Source organism: Coregonus clupeaformis, chromosome 6, assembly GCF_020615455.1.
Source record: "Coregonus clupeaformis isolate EN_2021a chromosome 6, ASM2061545v1, whole genome shotgun sequence".
Taxonomy (NCBI): Eukaryota; Metazoa; Chordata; class Actinopteri; order Salmoniformes; family Salmonidae; genus Coregonus; species Coregonus clupeaformis.
Genome location: NC_059197.1, coordinates 8,597,377 through 8,616,043, shown reverse-complemented (window position 1 = coordinate 8,616,043; position 18,667 = coordinate 8,597,377). Strand labels below are relative to the sequence as shown.

The 18,667-nt window shown below is 42.5% G+C and overlaps 1 protein-coding gene across 2 annotated transcripts in view; it reads right to left on the bottom strand.

The window, feature by feature from the left end:
* Positions 1-18,434, bottom strand: part of LOC121567280 (autophagy-related protein 16-1) — a 41,675-nt gene extending 23,241 nt beyond the window's left edge. For both annotated transcript variants that reach the window (XM_041877190.2, XM_041877191.2), the window contains exons 1-6: positions 18,153-18,434; positions 15,992-16,103; positions 15,780-15,873; positions 15,313-15,418; positions 912-985; positions 394-645 (exon numbers count right to left, since the gene is read on the bottom strand). In XM_041877190.2, coding sequence (XP_041733124.2) covers positions 394-645; positions 912-985; positions 15,313-15,418; positions 15,780-15,873; positions 15,992-16,097 — 632 coding nt within the window. In that variant the 5' untranslated portion in view covers positions 16,098-16,103; positions 18,153-18,434. The remainder of the gene's footprint in view (positions 1-393; positions 646-911; positions 986-15,312; positions 15,419-15,779; positions 15,874-15,991; positions 16,104-18,152) is intronic.
* Positions 18,435-18,667: the final 233 nt, after the last annotated feature.

Genomic DNA, 18,667 nt, shown 5'->3' with positions numbered 1-18,667 from the left:
CAGCTCCAAGCCAGCCACCTAGTTGCTCCATACGCCTTCATCACACTATAAGATATGCTACAACTACAGCCGAGTCAAGCCGTGCCACCCTGGTTCGCTCACTTGTAGAGTTCACGAGGTACCAGTATGAAGACAAAGATTTTTCCCTAGCAAAAACCCTCAATAAAACACTAGAACCAGACTAAACTATATGGTCCTTTGAAAACCTGCATTATGTAAAATATGGAGTGCTAAATCTTGGAATAAATAAATGTGACTCAGTGACAACATAAGGCTCTTTGTTTCCAACATTAGGGCAGTTTTCCTGAAGAAATGGAATCTGCTCATGTTTTGTTTCTATGCCATGATACTTCCTGGTATCGTGATCGCCGGTATCATGACAACCCTACTCACTTGCAGTCTTTCTCGTTTTCTGCATTGAGTTTGTTGGCCTCTTGGGATTTCTCGGCCATCCAGCGAGACACCAGCTCCTGGTTGTCATCGGTGGTGCGCCGCAGCTTCTCCTCCAGAGCACCGAAGGTGATTTGAAGGGCGTCGTACTCGTCCTTCAGCGTCTGGTTGGCCTGCTCCAGGTCCTGTAGCTGGCCACGCAGGTCCCGGCACTCACCCTCCAGCTCGGCGATCTGCCGCTGGTATTCCTGCATCCTGGCAGATGCGATTGGCAGAACAATTCATTCATATCAGGGGGAAAAGGAGGAACGCTGATTTGGGCTGGGTCAATTGCAATGTGTATCAATGTAATAATGTATATAGGATGGTCAGAAATCCCTGATTCATCAGGAAGAAATCAAACCTCTAGTTCATGGGGATGAGGGAATGACATCAGTAGGTAACAATATTGCAAATAGCTGGAGTGTTGGAACGTACAAATGGACCATCAATCACACTCATAACAGGTAGAGTAGACTCACTTGGCTTCATTGCTCTGAATCTCCTTGTCCTTCTGCTGAATCTGGTGGTTGAGCTCAATAACACTCTGGGCCAGCTACACAAAAACAGAGAGAAGAGGAGAAAGACATTCAGTCAAAACATCCACAACTGAGGGCAAGTTGGTTACAAACAAACCAGAGGATAAACCAAAAAAAATGGAGAGTCCAGACCTTGCTCCAACTGACCTAGTTCCAGCCGACCAACCGTAGTATGCACTATAGATATTGTCTGGTCCAAAACATCATATTTGAGAAACAAGCTTACTTTCAAATTTCACCCTTTTGATTGATCATGACTCATGATCAAGAGTAATCCTTTATTTTCAGCCATCAGTCACTGCATCTTTGAGGACAGGGCAACAGAGGTCTTGTGAGTGATAAGGCAATGAGGCCCATGAGATACTCAAAAACAGTGGAGCCTTTGATTCTTGTCCTCTGTCCCACCCCCAGTGATGTAGTGGAGGGTATACACAGGTGCATTTTCAGTGGGCATTGCGTATCCTCACTACTCCATCCCCACAAAGCTTCAAAGTAGTGTAGGTACAGACCGGAAGTAGAGGCCTGGGCGTTGTTGTTCACTAATTTACTAGGGAAAGGATGGTGGGGTTGAAAAGTAATAAAGGGGAATATATATATAAAAAATAAAAATAAACATGGGGGATTGGAAGTGATGCAGACAATTACATTGATAGAAGATACAATCTATCTGCAATATTAAGCTGATCCATTCCCCCCCCCCAAAAAAAAAAACCAAAAAAAAAAGTAGTGTAGGTACTGTATATGACGTATCAATTAATAAAGGCTGATGGAACAGATCAGAATGTTTCTTAATTTTTTATAAACTATTATTTCTTCACATTTTAAGCGCAGCAATGTGCAAATTTTTTATTTCATATTTATTTAACCAGGTAAGACCCATTGAGGTTGAAAACTGCCTTTGCAAGGGTGACCTGGAAAGAAGGCAAAACAGGGAAATAGCAGCGTGTACATAAATACATAAACAAAATATACACACAAAAGTCAGTGTCACAAGTTCCAGATACACTTGAAGATTAGAAACAACTGCAGCTATCACAGTGTTGTTGCTCAGAGTCTTAAAAACAGGCAAGGACACCAACTCCCCTAACTTTAATATATTTTGAAGCATGTTCCCGGATGAAGGGGCATTAGAAACAGACAAGGACAGCAGCGACCGTGAACGAAGACTGTATTGAGTGACTGATCTGATCAGTAAGGAACAGAGATACAAAGGGAGTTGCCCGATCAATGCTTTGTACACAAGTGTACCAGTGCTTTAGCCTCCTGGTGGAAAGAGAGGTCCATTGCACCTTGGCATACAAATCACAGTGATAGGCGAGTGATCATTTGTAATAAATCTCAAAGCACCATGAGACACTGTTCCCAGAGTTGTTAAGGTTCTTGCTGAGGCACATAAACAATATCACCATAATCCAGCACCGATAAAAAAAATAGTGCTTTGAACAAGATCCTTTCTGACTAACATTGAAAAGCAAGATTTGTTCCTAAAATAGAAACCCAATTTCAACTTCAGTTTCTTGGTGAAGTTATCAATTTGCTGTTTAAAATTAAGCTTTTCAACTAACCATATCCCAAAATACTTATTAGGAGGTGACCCTATCAATTTGCTACCCTTTTAGAGATCAAATCTGCAAGTGACTCCATATGTCTACTTTCAGAGAAGAGAAACCCACACTTTGTTTCTCGCATTAAGCACAAGTTTCAATTCGAAAAGTTGCCTTTGAACAGCATCAAAAGTCAACTAAGTCCTGAAAAGCCTTATCAATATTAGATGCGCTACAATAAATAATTGTGTCATCAGCATACAGATGGAGAATTGCAGTCAACAGTCTTCCACTATATCATTTATATACCGTGTAATAAGGATCGGAACTAAAACTGAGCCCTGGGGAACTCCTTTCGTAAGCCTTCGAAACTCAGATTTCATAACCTCCTGTGCAACACACTGTTCTGTCAGAAAGGTAGTTTTGGAACCAATCCAATGCATCAACACTTAAACTAACCTTATTTAGTCAATACAACAGCAGGGCATGGTCAACAGTGTCGAAGGCCTTCGATAAGTCAATAAAAAGGTGTGACGTAGGCTGCTTTCCAGACTTTTGGAATGGTATTACTCGCCAATTAAATATATATGAGGGAGAGGGGCAGCAGTTATCTCTGCACCAATTTTTTGAAAATAAGGGTTCAATTCATCCGGGCCAGACGCTTTCTTAATATCAATAGATTCGAGTGCATTTACAACTTCTGAAAGCTCAATCTTGGTCAAATTAAATAGATTAACCATAGGCCGGCATGCGGCAGTTTCATTCACAGCCTCATTCGAGATGTTAGGAAGGAGTTCATTATCAAATAAATGCCCAGCCTAAGCAAAATGCTCATTAAGCATGTCAAGCAGTTTATTCTTGTCAGTCACAACCATTGAATTTAAGGTCAACTTCAGCAGAAGACCATAGGAGTTCGAGTTAGCATTCATGGATTTAATGGTTTTTCCATAACTTCGTCGGGTTATTGAGGTTTGCCTTGGTTGATTCGTAATAGAAGCTAGATTTGCATTTCCGTATTAACAAGGTGCACTTATTTCTCAGTGCCCTGAATAACTGCCATTTGCCTTGGAATTAAACTTTCCGGCTTTGGCCCATTGTGTATTTCGTTTATGGATCAAATCAGATAAACCAGGGATTGTCTCTACCTCTTACCCTGTACTTTTTGAGAGGGGCGTGTTTATCACAGATAGTAGAAAACATGGCATGAAAATAGGAGAATGCCTCCTCGATGTCCGGAATAAGCGCAATCCTATCCCAGTTGCATGCATAAAGTTCATGCAGGAATGCCTGCTCACAGAACTGCGCAACATTTTAATTGACTATGAACCGAGGGGGCACTTAGGTGATTTTAGTGTCTCTAATGCAAGCAACTGCAATCACTTAAATCATTAGGGAAAATACCAATGGCCGAGTATTTATGCAGATTGTTAGTTAAAATAACATAAATAAGTGTTGACTTAGAGATGTCTTTTTCGATTCAGTCTTGTGACTGCATTTATCATTTTAGTAAAATTCAGTGTATTGCACTGTCCTCATATGGCCTTGGAGTTTGAAGAACCAGCACCATTTCATTTTCCCCCCAACCACGCATCAGTTCAGCCAGAGAATCCAGGGATTCTACTTTTTGCAGATGGAGGTCTATAACATCCTATTAAATCTAAGTTCACAGCTTTCAATAACTGCCGTTTCAATGATAAAAACTCACTGTTTTGGTTTTTATAAAGACCTTAGTTCAGTAACCATTTGCAGTGCATTCAGAAAGTATTCAGCCCCCAAAACTTTTTCCACATTTTGTTACAGCCTTATTCTAAAATGGACTAAATTAATTTCTCCTCAATCTACACACAATACCCATAATGACAAAGAAAAAACTGGTTTTGAAATTTTTGCAAACGTACTAAAAATAAAAAACAGAAAAAAAAGTATTCAGACCATTTTCTATGAGAATCAGAATTGAGCTCAGGTGCATCCTGTTTCCCCTGATCATCCTTGAGATGTTTCTACAACTTGATTGGAGTCCACCTGAGGTAAATTCAATTGATTGGACATGATTTGGAAAGGCACACACACCCCTGTCTATATAAAAAGGTCCCACAGATGACAGTGCATGTCAGAGCAAAAACATTTACATTTTTACATTTTAGTCATTTAGCAGACGAACTTATCCAGAGCGACTTACAGAATAAATTAGGGTTAAGTGCCTTGCTTAAGGGCACATCGACAGATTCTTCACCTAGTCGGCTCGGGGATTAGAACCAGCAACCTTTCGGTTACTGGCACAACGCTCTTAACCACTAAGCTACCTGCCGCCCCAAAAACCAAGCCATGAGGTCGAAGGAATTGTCCGTAGAGCTCCGAGACAGGATTGCGTCGAGGCACAGATCTGGGGAAGTGTACCAAAAAAATGTATGCAGCATTGAAGGTCCCCAAGAACACAGTGGCCTCCATTCTTAAATGGAAGAAGTTTGGAACCACCAAGACTCTTCCTAGAGCTGGCCAACACGGCCAAACTGAGCAATCAGGGGAGAAGGGTCTTGGTCAGGGAGGTGACCAAGAACCCGATGGTCACTCTGACAGAGCTCTAGAGTTCCTCTGTGGAGATGAGAGAATCTTCCAGGACAACAACCATCTCTGCAGCACTCCACCAATCAGGCCTTTATGGTAGAGTGGCCAGACGGAAGCCACTCCTCAGTAACAGGCATATGACAGCCAGTTCTGATTTTTTTCAGTGGCAGGGACTGGGAGACTAGTCAGGATGGAGGGAAAGATGAACAGAGCAAAGTACAGAGAGATCCTTGATGAAAACCTGCTCCAGCTTCCAACAGGACAATGACCCTAAGCACACAGCAAAGACAACGCAGGAGTGGCTTCGGGACAAGTCTCTGAATGTCCTTGAGTGGCCCAGCCAGAGCCCGGACTTGAACCCGATCTAACATCTCTGGAGAGACCTGAAAATAGCTGTGCAGCGATGCTCCCCATCCAACCTGACAGAGCTTGAGAGGATCTGCAGAGGAGATATGGGAGAAACTCCCCAAATACAGGTGTGCCAAGCTTGTAGCATCATACCCAAGAAGACTCAAGGCTGTAATCGCTGCCAAAGGTGCTTCAACAAAGTACTGAGTAAAAGGTCTGAATACTTATGTAAATGTGATATTTCAAAATGTTCTAAAAACCTGTTTTTGTTCCGTCATTATGGGGTATTGTGTGTAGAGTGATGAGAAAATAAATAATTTAATCAATTTTAGAATTAGGCTGTAACGTAACAAATTGTGGAAAAAGTCAAGGGGTCTGAATACTTTCTGAACGCACTGTATCAGTCTAATATAAATGGCTATACCTCCCCCTTACTTCGTCGATCACATCGATAAACATATCTATCCAAGCCTATAGACTGGTATACAACAGATTTCTTAAGCCAGGTCTCAGACAGAACTAAGACATCTGGGTCAAATCAAATCAAATTTTATTGGTCACATGCGCCGAATACAACAGGTGCAGACATTACAGTGAAATGCTTACTTACAGCCCTTAACCAACAGTGCATTTATTTTAAACAAAAAAAGTCAAAATAAAACAACAACAACAAAAAAAAGTGTTGAGAAAAAAAAGAGCAGAAGTAAAAATCAAGTGACAGTAGGGAGGCTATATATACAGGGGGGTACCGGTGCAGAGTCAATGTGCGGGGGCACCGGCTAGTTGAGGTAGTTGAAGTAATATGTACATGTGGGTAGAGTTAAAGTGACTATGCATAAATAATTAACAGAGTAGCAGCAGCGTAAAAAGGATGGGGTGGGGGGGGGCAGTGCAAATAGTCCGGGTAGCCATGATTAGCTGTTCAGGAGTCTTATGGCTTGGGGGTAGAAGCTGTTGAGAAGTCTTTTGGACCTAGACTTGGCACTCCGGTACCGCTTGCCATGCGGTAGCAGAGAGAACAGTCTATGACTAAGGTGGCTGGAGTCTTTGACAATTTTTAGGGCCTTCCTCTGACACCGCCTGGTATAGAGGTCCTGGATGGCAGGAAGCTTTGCCCCAGTTATGTACTGGGCCGTACGCAGTGTGAACCCATTTTCAGCTTCAGACTCCTCACATTAATATGCATCAGTCCCAACCCTGATCTAGTTTTCAAATCATTTGGGGTCGGAAGTTCCTCCATAGCCAACGGGCCTGGGTTTGTGAGAACGTTTCACGACACCAAAAGCAGAATAATAAAACACCTTGATTTGTTGCTTCCTAAAATCGCTCTACACTAATTGATTAAAAATAACAGTTTTTAACCAGACCAAACCCTCTAGATGAGAAAGTTATGAGCATGTCACAGTAGGAATTAAATTGTAACACAATCAGACCCCTCTGAAAGATAAAAGCTCCTGTACCATCAGTCAAAGTAGGGTTTGGCGGTATCTCTGGTACAGAGATTAGATTAAATTATTAAAAACAGACTACGCAATGAGCCATAACCCATGTAGGCAGCAATTAAAACCATTTGTACAAAAATACCCATTTTAACCACTGAATCCAACAATTCACTAGAAAGAAAATATTAAAATATGCTGAGTCAGTCTTTTAAATCTTAAATGCCCTATAAAATGTTCAGCTGTAACCTACAGGTCTAGTAGAGTCAGAAACCAAGTGTGTGCCCGAGCGTTGCTGCCTTAATTAGAACACCAGCGCTGCAGTAATGTGCTGACAGGGGATTTTGCCCAGTGTGTGGATCTGGTAAATGCACCCAGTCGCCTTGTAGTAGGCTACCGCACAGTGAGGCAGCAGTGGGCCATGTTGACTGGCCAATCACCGGTGGCGAGTCTACCCGGTGGGGGTATACTGGGCTGGCAAGCTCAGTGCATCTAAACGTTATGTCAGCGCAGATACCGACCTCCGGCTTCCACCACACAGCACAGCAAGGCAGGAGAGGAGTCAGAGGACTCCGGTACATTGGCGGAACACAGGAAAAACCTTACTGTCGAGGAGTATCCAAGGCTAGTCGGCCCTACATGTCTAGACAGTCACATCCTCTCTCGGCTTTCAGGGAGGGCAACACACCGGCACTGTCTCCTAATGTCGAAAACAGCAGACGTCACTGCTTGGTTTACTAGCGATTTTAACGCTTTGATCCTGTAGAATTGTGTCTGTTGCTTAAATGACAACTCTCGCAGCCTATAAAAACTTCTAACACTTGATACAAAAAAAACTGTGACAACACGCTCAGCAGAACTGCCCTGCCGCCATCTTAAACTGATGTTGGCATACAGCCTACATGGTAGGCCTACGCGCGAATATTGCAATTTGTGGGAAAACACTTCTATGTGGGCGGTTTCATGGACAGAGATTAGAAATGTAGAAAGAGGGGATCTCTAAAAAGACGCAACCACTATCGTGGGTTGCTATGACTAGGATAATGCCTTTGGCTGCTAGAAAATGAAAGAAAGTTGATTTGAAAACTAATAGAACAGGAGAGCGCATGAGGATGTCTTTATAAAATAATTGCCTCCACATTTCTATGGTGGGGTTTTGGCTAGGCTACTTTGCAGCAAGATAAGACATGCCTCATAATATGAAGTAAAACGTCCAGGTTACAAACAAATAAGGAACAGGAAAAATATAGTGATGCTAATGATAGGCCTAACCCTCTTCTGGTAAATGGAAAGGTTTCCCAAAAACCTTCAATAAAATCTTAACTAGCTACAAAAGTAGCCTACGCCTACTAGAGTTTATCCAGATTTCTATTTGACGCACAAAACAATTTAGGCAACAGGGATCTTGATCCAGGAGGGGATTGAATGTCTGCAGTACCAAGAAGCTTGATCTTGACATCTAGCCACATGAGCAGGATGTAATTTGACACATCTTAGATTTCTTATAGTTACACTTAACTTAGTTATAAGCTGTGGCGAAGCACGCTTATAACTGAATTTCTGACCAAAAAAAAAAAAAAAAAAAGAGGACTGAGCACGCCCCCATTTTCATCGACGGGGCTGTAGTGGAACAGGTTGACAGCTTCAAGTTCATTGGTGTCCACATCACCAACAAACTATCATGGTCCAAACACACCAATACAGTCGTGAAGAGGGCACGACAAAGCCTATTCCCTCTCAGGAGACTGAAAAGATTTGGCCTCAGATCCTCAAAAAGTTCTACAGCTGCACCATCGAGAGCATCCTGACTGGTTGCATCACCGCCTGGTATGGCAACTGCTCGGCCTCCGACCGCAAGGCACTACAGAGGGTAGTGCGTATGGCCCAGTACATCACTGGGGCCAAGCTACCTGCAATCCAGGACCTCTATACCAGGCGATGTCAGAGGAAGGCCCTCAAAATTATCAAAGACTCCAGCCACCCTAGTCATAGACTGTTCTCTCTGCTACCGCACGGCAAGCGGTACCAGAGCCTCAAGTCTAGGTCCAAAAGGCTTCTTAACAGCTTCTACCCCCAAGCCATAAGACTCCTGAACAGCTAATCATGGCTACCCAGACTATTTGCATTGCCCCTCCACCCCACCCCCCTCTTTTACGCTGCTGCTACTCTGTTAATTATTTATGCATAGTCACTTTAACTCTACCCACATGTACATATTACCTCAGTTACCTCGACTAACCGGTGCCCCCGCACATTGACTCTGTACCGGTACCCCTGTATATAGCCTCCCTACTGTTATTTTATTTTACTACTGCTCTTTAATTATTTGCTATTTTTATTTTTTCTTAAACTGCATTGTTGGTTATGGGCTTGTAAGTAAGCATTTCACTGTAATGTCTACACCGGTTGTATTCGGCGCATGTGGCAAATCAAATTTGATTTCAGTTGACGGCCTCATTTATCTATTTCAATAGTAGGCCTACTATTATCCTACTGAACAGTACAGCTTGGCTTGGCCTGACAGTGAAACACCAATATGGGATTCATCATTTGTGTTCTTTCAGAGTCACAGAATTTAATCGGTGTTTGAAATTCACTGCTCGACTGAAGGAATTGAACAGATAAAAAGCATGTTGAAAATCATGTCCATGCAGCTCATCGTTGTCCTCACCAGGGTCTTGACCTGACTGCAGTTTGGAGTCGTAACTGACTTCAGAGGACAAATGCTCACCTTCGATGGCAACTGGCACGCTGGAGAAGTGTGCTCTTCACAGATGAATTCAGATTTCAACTGTTCCCGGGCAGATTGCAGACAGCGTGTATGGCGTCGTGTTGGTGAGCGGTTTGCCGATGTCAACGTTGTGAACAGAGTGCCCCATGGTGGCGGTGGGGTTATGGTATGGGTAGGCATAAGCTACGGACAACGAACACAATTGTATTTTATCGACGGTAATTTGAATGCACAGAGATACCGTGACGAGATCCTGAGGCCCATTGTCGTGCCATTCATCCGCTGCCATCACCTCATGTTTCAGCATGACAATGCACGGCCCCATGTCGCAAGGACCTGTACACAATCCTGGAAGTTGAAAATGTCCCAGTTCTTCCATGGCCTGCATACTCAGACATGTAACCCATTGAGCATGCTAAGGATGCTCTGGATCGACGTGTATGACTTCGTGTTCCAGTTCCAGCCAATATCCAGCAACTTTGCACAGCCATTGAAAAGGAGTGGGACAACATTCCACAATCAACAGCCTAAGGAGATGTGTCGCTCTGCATGAAGCAAATTGAGGTCACACCCGATACTGACTGGTTTTCTGATCCACGCCCCTACTTTTTTTTAAAGGTATTATTTCCTTACAGTGAGGGAAAAAAGTATTTGATCCCCTGCTGATTTTGTACGTTTGCCCACTGACAAAGAAATGATCAGTATAAAATTTTAAAGGTACGTTTATTTGAACAGTGAGAGACAGAATAACAAACAAAAAAATCCAGAAAAACGCATGTTAAAAATGTTATAAATTGATTTGCATTTTAATGAGGGAAATAAGTATTTGACCCCCTCTCAATCAGAAAGATTTCTGGCTCCCAGGTGTCTTTTATACAGGTAACAAGCTGAGATTAGGAGCACACTCTTAAAGGGAGTGCTCCTAATCTCAGTTTGTTGCCTGTATACAAGACACCTGTCCACAGAAGCAATCAATCAATCAGATTCCAAACTCTCCACCATGGCCAAGACCAAACAGCTCTCCAAGGATGTCAGGGACAAGATTGTAGACCTACACAAGGCTGGAATGGGCTACAAGACCATCGCCAAGCAGCTTGGTGAGAAGGTGACAACAGTTGGTGCGATTATTCGCAAATGGAAGAAACACAACTGTCAATCTCCCTCGGCCTGGAGCTCCATGCAAGATCTCACCTCGTGGAGTTGCAATGATCATGAGAACGGTGAGGAATCAGCCCAGAACTACACGGGAGGATCTTGTCAATGATCTCAAGGCAGCTGGAACCATAGTCACCAAGAAAACAATTGGTAACACTACACCGTGAAGGACTGAAATACTGCAGCGCCCGCAAGGTCCCCCTGCTCAAGAACGCACATATACAGGCCCGTCTGAAGTTTGCCAATGAACATCTGAATGATTCAGAGGAGAACTGGGTGAAAGTGTTGTGGTCAGATAAGACCAAAATCGAGCTCTTTGGCATCAACTCAACTCGCCGTGTTTGGAGGAGGAGGAATGCTGCCTATGACCCCAAGAACACCATCCCCACCGTCAAATATGGAGGTGGAAACATTATGCTTTGGGGGTGTTTTTCTGCTAAGGGGACAGGACAACTTCACCACATCAAAGGGACGATGGACAGGGCCATGTACTGCAAATCTTGGGTAAGAACCTCCTTCCCTCAGCCAGGGCATTGAAAATGGCTCATGGATGGGTATTCCAGCATGACAATGACCCAAAACACACGGCCAAGGCAACAAAGGAGTGGCTCAAGAAGAAGCACATTAAGGTCCTGGAGTGGCCTAGCCAGTCTCCAGACCTTAATCCCATAGAAAATCTGTGGAGGGAGCTGAAGGTTCGAGTTGCCAAACGTCAGCCTTGAAACCTTAATGACTTGGAGAAGATCTGCAAATAGGAGTGGGTCAAAATCACTCCTGAGATGTGTGCAAACCTGGTGGCCAACTACAAGAAACATCTGACCTCTGATTGCCAACAAGGGTTTTGCCACCAAGTACTAAGTCATGTTTAGCAGAGGGGTCAAATACTTATTTCCCTCATTAAAATGCAAATCAATTTATTACATTTTTGACATGCGTTTTTCTGGATTTTGTTGTTGTTATTCTGTCTCTCACTGTTCAAATAAACCTACCATTAAAATTATAGACTGATCATGTCTTTGTCAATGGGAAAACGTACAAAATCAGCAGGGGATCAAATACTTTTTTCCCTCACTGTATATGACCTAAAACTCAATAAAAATGTTAAAATAGTTGCATTTATATTGTTGTTCAGTATATAAAGTGGTTTGTTCATTTAAACCTGTTCTATTTTTGCCTCTGATTCAGGCTGTTTCAAACCCCAACGACATAAACAAACAATTATCAACGACTTCCCTTTGAAAGTACTATTATATTTTTAGGCTAACGAACGCAATAAGAACATACTAAATGTTATGTATAACACACCTTAGAATAGCACACGATTACATCCAATGGTTTTATATGCTTTAGAATGACACTTCTGGTTTTGGCAGGATAGTTCTTTATTCTCTGGATGGAACATTTGCAAAATACCGGGAAAATGTTAGACCCTAGTATTCACTAGGAAGCTAACTGAAGCAAACAGGCCAAAATGCTACGGTTTGCACTAATGCATTTATGTTGAGAGGTAACCCAGGAACCTTTAAAGTGTCAAACTCATTCCATGGAGGGCCTAGAGTCTTCTGGTTTTTCCTTTCCTTTAAGACCTACACAACCAGGTTAGGGGAGTTCTTTACTAATTAGTGACCTTAAATTCATCAATCAAGTACAAGGGAGGAGCGAAAACCTGAAGACACTCGGCCCTCCATAGAATGAGTTTGACACGTGGTTTACAGAGATGTCGTCTGGATGTAGTGTACAAATGGCTGAGTTTGCGCCTCCCTCACTAAAGTTGTGGGTTCTCCGTTGAATCAAAGACTTCATAGCCTTGTTCAATTTTTATCAATTGTGATTTCGGTCAGTGGTACACAGCCAGACATGTGCGAGCAGGTCGCATTTCTCATGATTTCAGTGGAGGGGTTCAATCACTACATTTTTACATTTACATTTTAGTCATTTAGCAGACGCTCTTATCCAGAGCGACTTACAGGAGCAATTAGGGTTAAGTGCCTTGCTCAAGGGCACATTTGTAAATCTAGTGCAGGCAAATTGTAAATCTGGACCTCGAAGCCAGTTCCACTCTAATCAGGGACTGATTACTTATCATTTAGAGAACAGAAAACCATCAGTACTTCAGACCTCCAGGCTCAGATTTGAATACACCCCTGCACAAGTGTGCATAAGGAAACCACCTGGAACAGGGTTGTGTCTGAAAACGTTTCTGGGGGTCAAATCATTGCTTTCTCCATCCTTGTTCATGTCCTTCTGGGCCCGGTTTCCCAAAAGCATCTTAAGGCTAAGTTCATGATTAGAACATTCGTAGGAGCATCGTTAAATCTCTGAGCTGTTTCCCAAAAAACATTTATTAATGTTGCCCTTGAAAATGCTCCTAATCCAACGCCTGCCTCAGATGTTCCACGAGTTGTCTAAGTGCGTCGTTAGATGCTTCTTTAACCTCTCTCACTTTATACACACAAGATCGCCGCTAAACATAGAATCACATAGTTTAACCGCCTCTGTGACCTCCGATTACTGCAGAACAAAGTTGACTACAAATACAAAGTTGCCAATGTCCTTGCAATTGACAAACAAGCGATGTATAAAAAATACTTCAAATTAAAACCGAAATGACTGCATTAAAATATAAATTGCCTACAGTAGGCTATAGGCCTAGTTCAATTATATTGAAATACATTTCATGTTCGATGAATTGAGTTATATTTTGCTACTTGTATGATACTGTCTGTAATTTGCCTCAATATATTTAATGTGTAGCCTAAAACGTGTGTGCAATGTGCCAAATCTTGATTTAGTGCATTATAGGGTAAGCATTATAACAAGCCACCTCAATTTGCAGCCATAAGTGATATCTTTCTAGGAGATGATCCGTCATCAGTATTATAATAATTTTAAGATAAGATTTGAATGGAGAAAGCTGATCTGAGAGCAGCGTTGCCTTTCTTTTGTTCCTATCAGTATCAACACATGCCTCAACAATGTTCTCTCCGCATGGTGTTTTGGGAAACAAACTACCGGTCAAAAGTTTTAGAACACCTACTCATTCAAGGGTTTTTCTTTATTTTTACTATTTTCTACATTGTAGAATAATAGTGAAGACATTGAAAACTATGAAATAACACATATGGAATCATGTAGTAACCAAAAAAAGTGTTAAACAAATATATTTTATATTTGAGATTCTTCAAATAGCCACCCTTTGCCTTGACAGCTTTGCACACTCTTGGCATTCTCTCAACCAGCTTCACCTGGAATGCTTTTCCAACAGTCTTGAAGGAGTTCCCACATATGCATAGCACTTGTTGGCTGCTTTTCCTTCACTCTGCGGTCCGAACAATCTCAATTGGGTTGAGGACGGGGGATTGTGGAGGCCAGGTCATCTGATGCAGCACTCCATCACTCTCCTTCTTAGTAAAATAGCCCTTACACAGACTGGAGGTGTATTGGGTCATTGTCCCGTTGAAAAACAAATTATAGTCCCACTAAGCCCACACCAGATGGGATGGCATATCGCTGCAGAATTCTGTGGTAGCCATGCTGGTTAAGTGTGCCTTGAATTCTAAATAAATCACAGACAGTGTCATCAGCAAAGCACCCCCGCACCATAACATCTCCTACTCCATGCTTTACGGTGGGAAATACACATGCGGAGATCATCCGTTCACCCACACCGCGTCTCACAAAGACACGGCGGTTGGAACCAATAATCTCAAATTTGGACTCCAGACCAAAGGACAAATTTCCACCGGTCTAAAGTTCTTGAAATTTTCCGTATTGACTGACCTTCATGTCTTAAAGTAATGATGGACTGTCGTTTCTCTTTGCTTATTTGAGCTGTTCTTGCCATAATATGGACTTGGTCTTTTACCAAATATGGCTATCTTCTGTATACCACCCCTACCTTGTCACAACATAACTGATTGGCTCAATCGCATTAAGAAGGAAAGAAATTCAACAAATTAACTTTTAAGAATGCACACCTGTTAATTGTAATGCATTTCAGGTGACTACCTCATGAAGCTGGTTGAGAGAATGCCAAGAGTGTGCAAAGCTGTCATCAAGGCAAAGGGTGGCTATTTGAAGAATCTCAAATATAAAATATATTTTTTGGTTACTACATGATTCCATGTGTTATTTCATAGTTTTGATGTCTTCACTATTATTCTACAAAGTAGGTGTTCTAAAACTTTTGACCGGTAGCGTATGTTACATCTTCGCCTGTTGTCTGAAAGACGCATTGTTAAAACACCTGAAGCCTAAGTTCCATTGCTATCGGGAAACCAGGCCAAATTCGTTTTGAGAGGAAATTAGGAAGCAAGGATTTGACAGCTAGTAACATTTACAGACATAGCCAAAGGGTGCCCAACCCTCCTTCTGGAGAGCTACCCTCCAGATTTCGCCCCAGCCCTAATCTAGCACACACAATTATACTAATGAGTTGCTCCCCAGACCCTAAATTAGCTGAATCAGCTGTGCTAGTTTAGCGAAAGCCTACAGTGTAGTTCTCCAGAGGAAGGTTTGGCCTGGACATTGGACGGGCAGGCAGGTACAATAAACAGGCTAACCTCGCCCCGTTTCTTATGAAGCTCGGTCAGCTCCTCCTGGTGCCTGATTCGCATCTGGGCCATCTCCTGCTGTAGGGTGTCGCTGCGACTTGAGTCCACCCCCGGGCTGAGGAACCAAACACAGATGGTTAGACAAGGTCACAAGCCAAGTTAGTGCTATCCAGGATCATTGGGACATCCCTACCCTAACCCTAAACGTTTCAACTTCAATTGGATGATGTCAGAGTTGGTCATCCCAAGGATTCCGTTTAGAATTTATCACAAGCAAGGGATTTCTGGACCGCCATCCCCTCTAATGCAAATTACAACGTTTCTTATAACACCAAGGCCCACTTCTAAATGAACCTCTATCCCCTAGGCACTCGAGCAGATAAGAAACGATTTGAGTGGATAGGTATAAGCAATATGGTAGTAGCTTGACTTTGCAACACACACAAGTTCAGAGGTCAAATCTTGGTGAGGCCTACCTGCCATCATGTCTGTTCTGAAAGTCATATTTGTCCAACTGGTATCTCTCTGAAAGAACAGCCTGTAGATCGGACTTCTCCAGGAGACGGTTATCTGAGAAAAACACAAACAGCTCCTTCAAACACTTTCTGGGATAACTGCACAGGCAGCAGAAACAAAAACCAGTCAATCAATAGCATCTTGAGCACTGAGACATGGTATGGGCTCTAACATTGGTGGATGATCTCCTCGAAGGCCTGCCGCTGCACACGGTCCCTCTGCTTCAGCTGCTCTGCGACGTGCCTCTTCCATGAGCACTCCACACGACGCTCTGCCATCACCACCTGCACACACACACTAAGAAGTCAATACATCCATCATCACGCCCTGCCTCATGAACCCATTTCAAGACAAATGACTGGCAAAAGTATCTAAGCACACCACAGCTTCCAATATTAAGCAATAATATATCAAGTAAAGCCAAGTCTAATAAGAATAAATGGGCAAGGCGAGTATTGCTGCTTTATCCTTGTTAGAATACATCCATTTTCCATTTGATTCTGTAATCTTCCAAAATGCCACATTTAGGTGGAACATCAACACTGAAAAAAAACATGGTCATACAGGGACTAAAGACAGAGAGGAAGAGGCGAGGCGATAGGGTTTACTACGCCCAAAATCAGTCCACGAAAATAAGACCACGAAGTGAGGAGTTTTTGTATAGAGGTCAAAGTGTCGAATTGTCAACAAAAAATGGAATTGCTAATTTGCTACGTGAGGCATATTGGATCTAATAGAAGTATCGTAATTGTTAGGTTGTTACAAATGCACTAATGCAAGTGGACGCATGTGGCATTTCGGCAACTGAAAACAAATCTACTTCGTATCGGAGCTGTGCATGTTGTTCACACAAGTATCTGCCGCTAGAATGGTCCCACCTGATCTCGCGCCCCATCTTTGAGATAATGTATTTCCATTGTTAGAGCGGTCACTCGACCATCTTGCCAATATAATAGAACTTTGCTATAGCTAGCTATATGACCACAGTCAAAGGTTCAATTCAAAGCCTGTATCTCTCAACCACAAACGGCTTCGTTTGGTCGGAAGGCGATCAAAAAGAAAAATCTAATTTTAGTTGTTACATGCTTTGTAAACAGGTGTAGACTAACGCTTACTTACGGGTCATTTCCAACAATGCTGAGTTAATGATAAAGATACAAAACAAAATAGTGACAAGGAATAAATACACAATGAATAACAATAATGAGTCGAAATAACATGGGAGTACCAGTACAAAGTCGATGTGCAAGGGTAGGAGGTAACTGAGGTAGCTATGCACATATACGTAGGGCTAAAGTGACTACGCAACAGCATAAATAAGACAGTAGCAGCAGCGTATATGGTGAGTGTGAAAGTGTGTGTGTGGCTTCAGTATGCATGTAGTGTGTGTGTTGGGGTGTCAGTATGTGCGAGTGTGTGGGTAGAGACCAGTGTGTATGCAGAGAATTTGATGCGCTATTTAGCAGTCTTATGGCTTGGGGGTAGAAGCTGTTCAGGGTCCTGTTGGTTCCAGACTTGGTGCCCTGGTACCGCTTGCCATGCGGTAGCAGAGAGAACAGTCTATAAGTGTTGTCTGACAATGGGCCTTCCTCGGACACCTCCTGGTATAGAGGTCCTGGATGGAAGGGAACTTGGCTTGCTAAGTCATTTGCCAGAGCAGTAACAACGTTGTGTTGTTGGTCAAAGGCATAGCCATCCGATTGACTGCGCAAGCAAATACACCATTTAAAAAACCCGCTAATTAACCTGTCAACTTTGCAGATTATGGTAGCCCTCCCTGGTCTAGATAGGATCATGCTATCAAACGTTAACTCGCTAACATTACGCCACAAATGCCTGCTACAGTAACTAACTAGTTGCCAGCTAGCTAAAAAATACCTAACGTTACTTTTTATGTAGGTAATGATTGCTAGCTAACGTTAGAGGTAAAGTTGTTTGTACAAAGTTGTACGTTACAGTACGTCTATATCACGACAAGCTAGCTAGAAATATCTGCTAACGCTAACTACCTTGCAAGCTAGGTAGCCGTTTTCACAAACACGCAGTCAATAGCTAGCTTGATCGCTAACAACAAGAGGAATGGAAAATATTGGTAACTAACGTTAGCTAACTAGCCACTTTAAAATCCACTCAGATCCTGACATTTTGTAGTTTTTAGCTGCCTAATTATGTTAAATTGGCGTTAGTTGATACTGTGTTTGAAATCCACATAACTAGCTAGCAAACGTTAGATAAGTAGCTAGCTAACAGTAGCTAATCAAGGCAGTTGATATTCATCAGCCGAGACGAGAGCCAAAAATATTTATGAAAAAAACTGAAAACCATCAACTCACACCATCTAAACGATTCTTCAGAGACAAGCGAACAGTTCCGTTTTTGCTGTATTGTTGTTTTTTGGTTTAAAATAGCCCAGGTGAACTGCTTATCACGCTAACCAACTCCAGCCTGTCCAGCCTCAATCAACTTTACAACCATTTTGGCTTTTCTTCTTCTTTGTGTCAATTTCCATAACACTAGACCCTATGTTGCTTATTGCTGCCTTTCGCAGGTCGGAGTGCGGACTGCACATTTTGTTAACAAAAAAAACAAGTACAGGTACGTAGCTGTGTCACAGATAGAACAATGAGACAGATATTTCACCGGATGTATAAATATGAAGAATCCGCTTGGCATTTCCGCTCACTAGCAAATATGGTAGTGAGAGGAAGCCCACTGGCCGGCAGTGGGAGAAGATGGAAAGAGATGGATTTTTACCGACATTCTGCAAGTTTTCTCATCGATGAAACATTTGATCTCAATACAGTTTTTTGTTCCCAAAACTAAAATTTGCTATGAACACAGTGGTTGA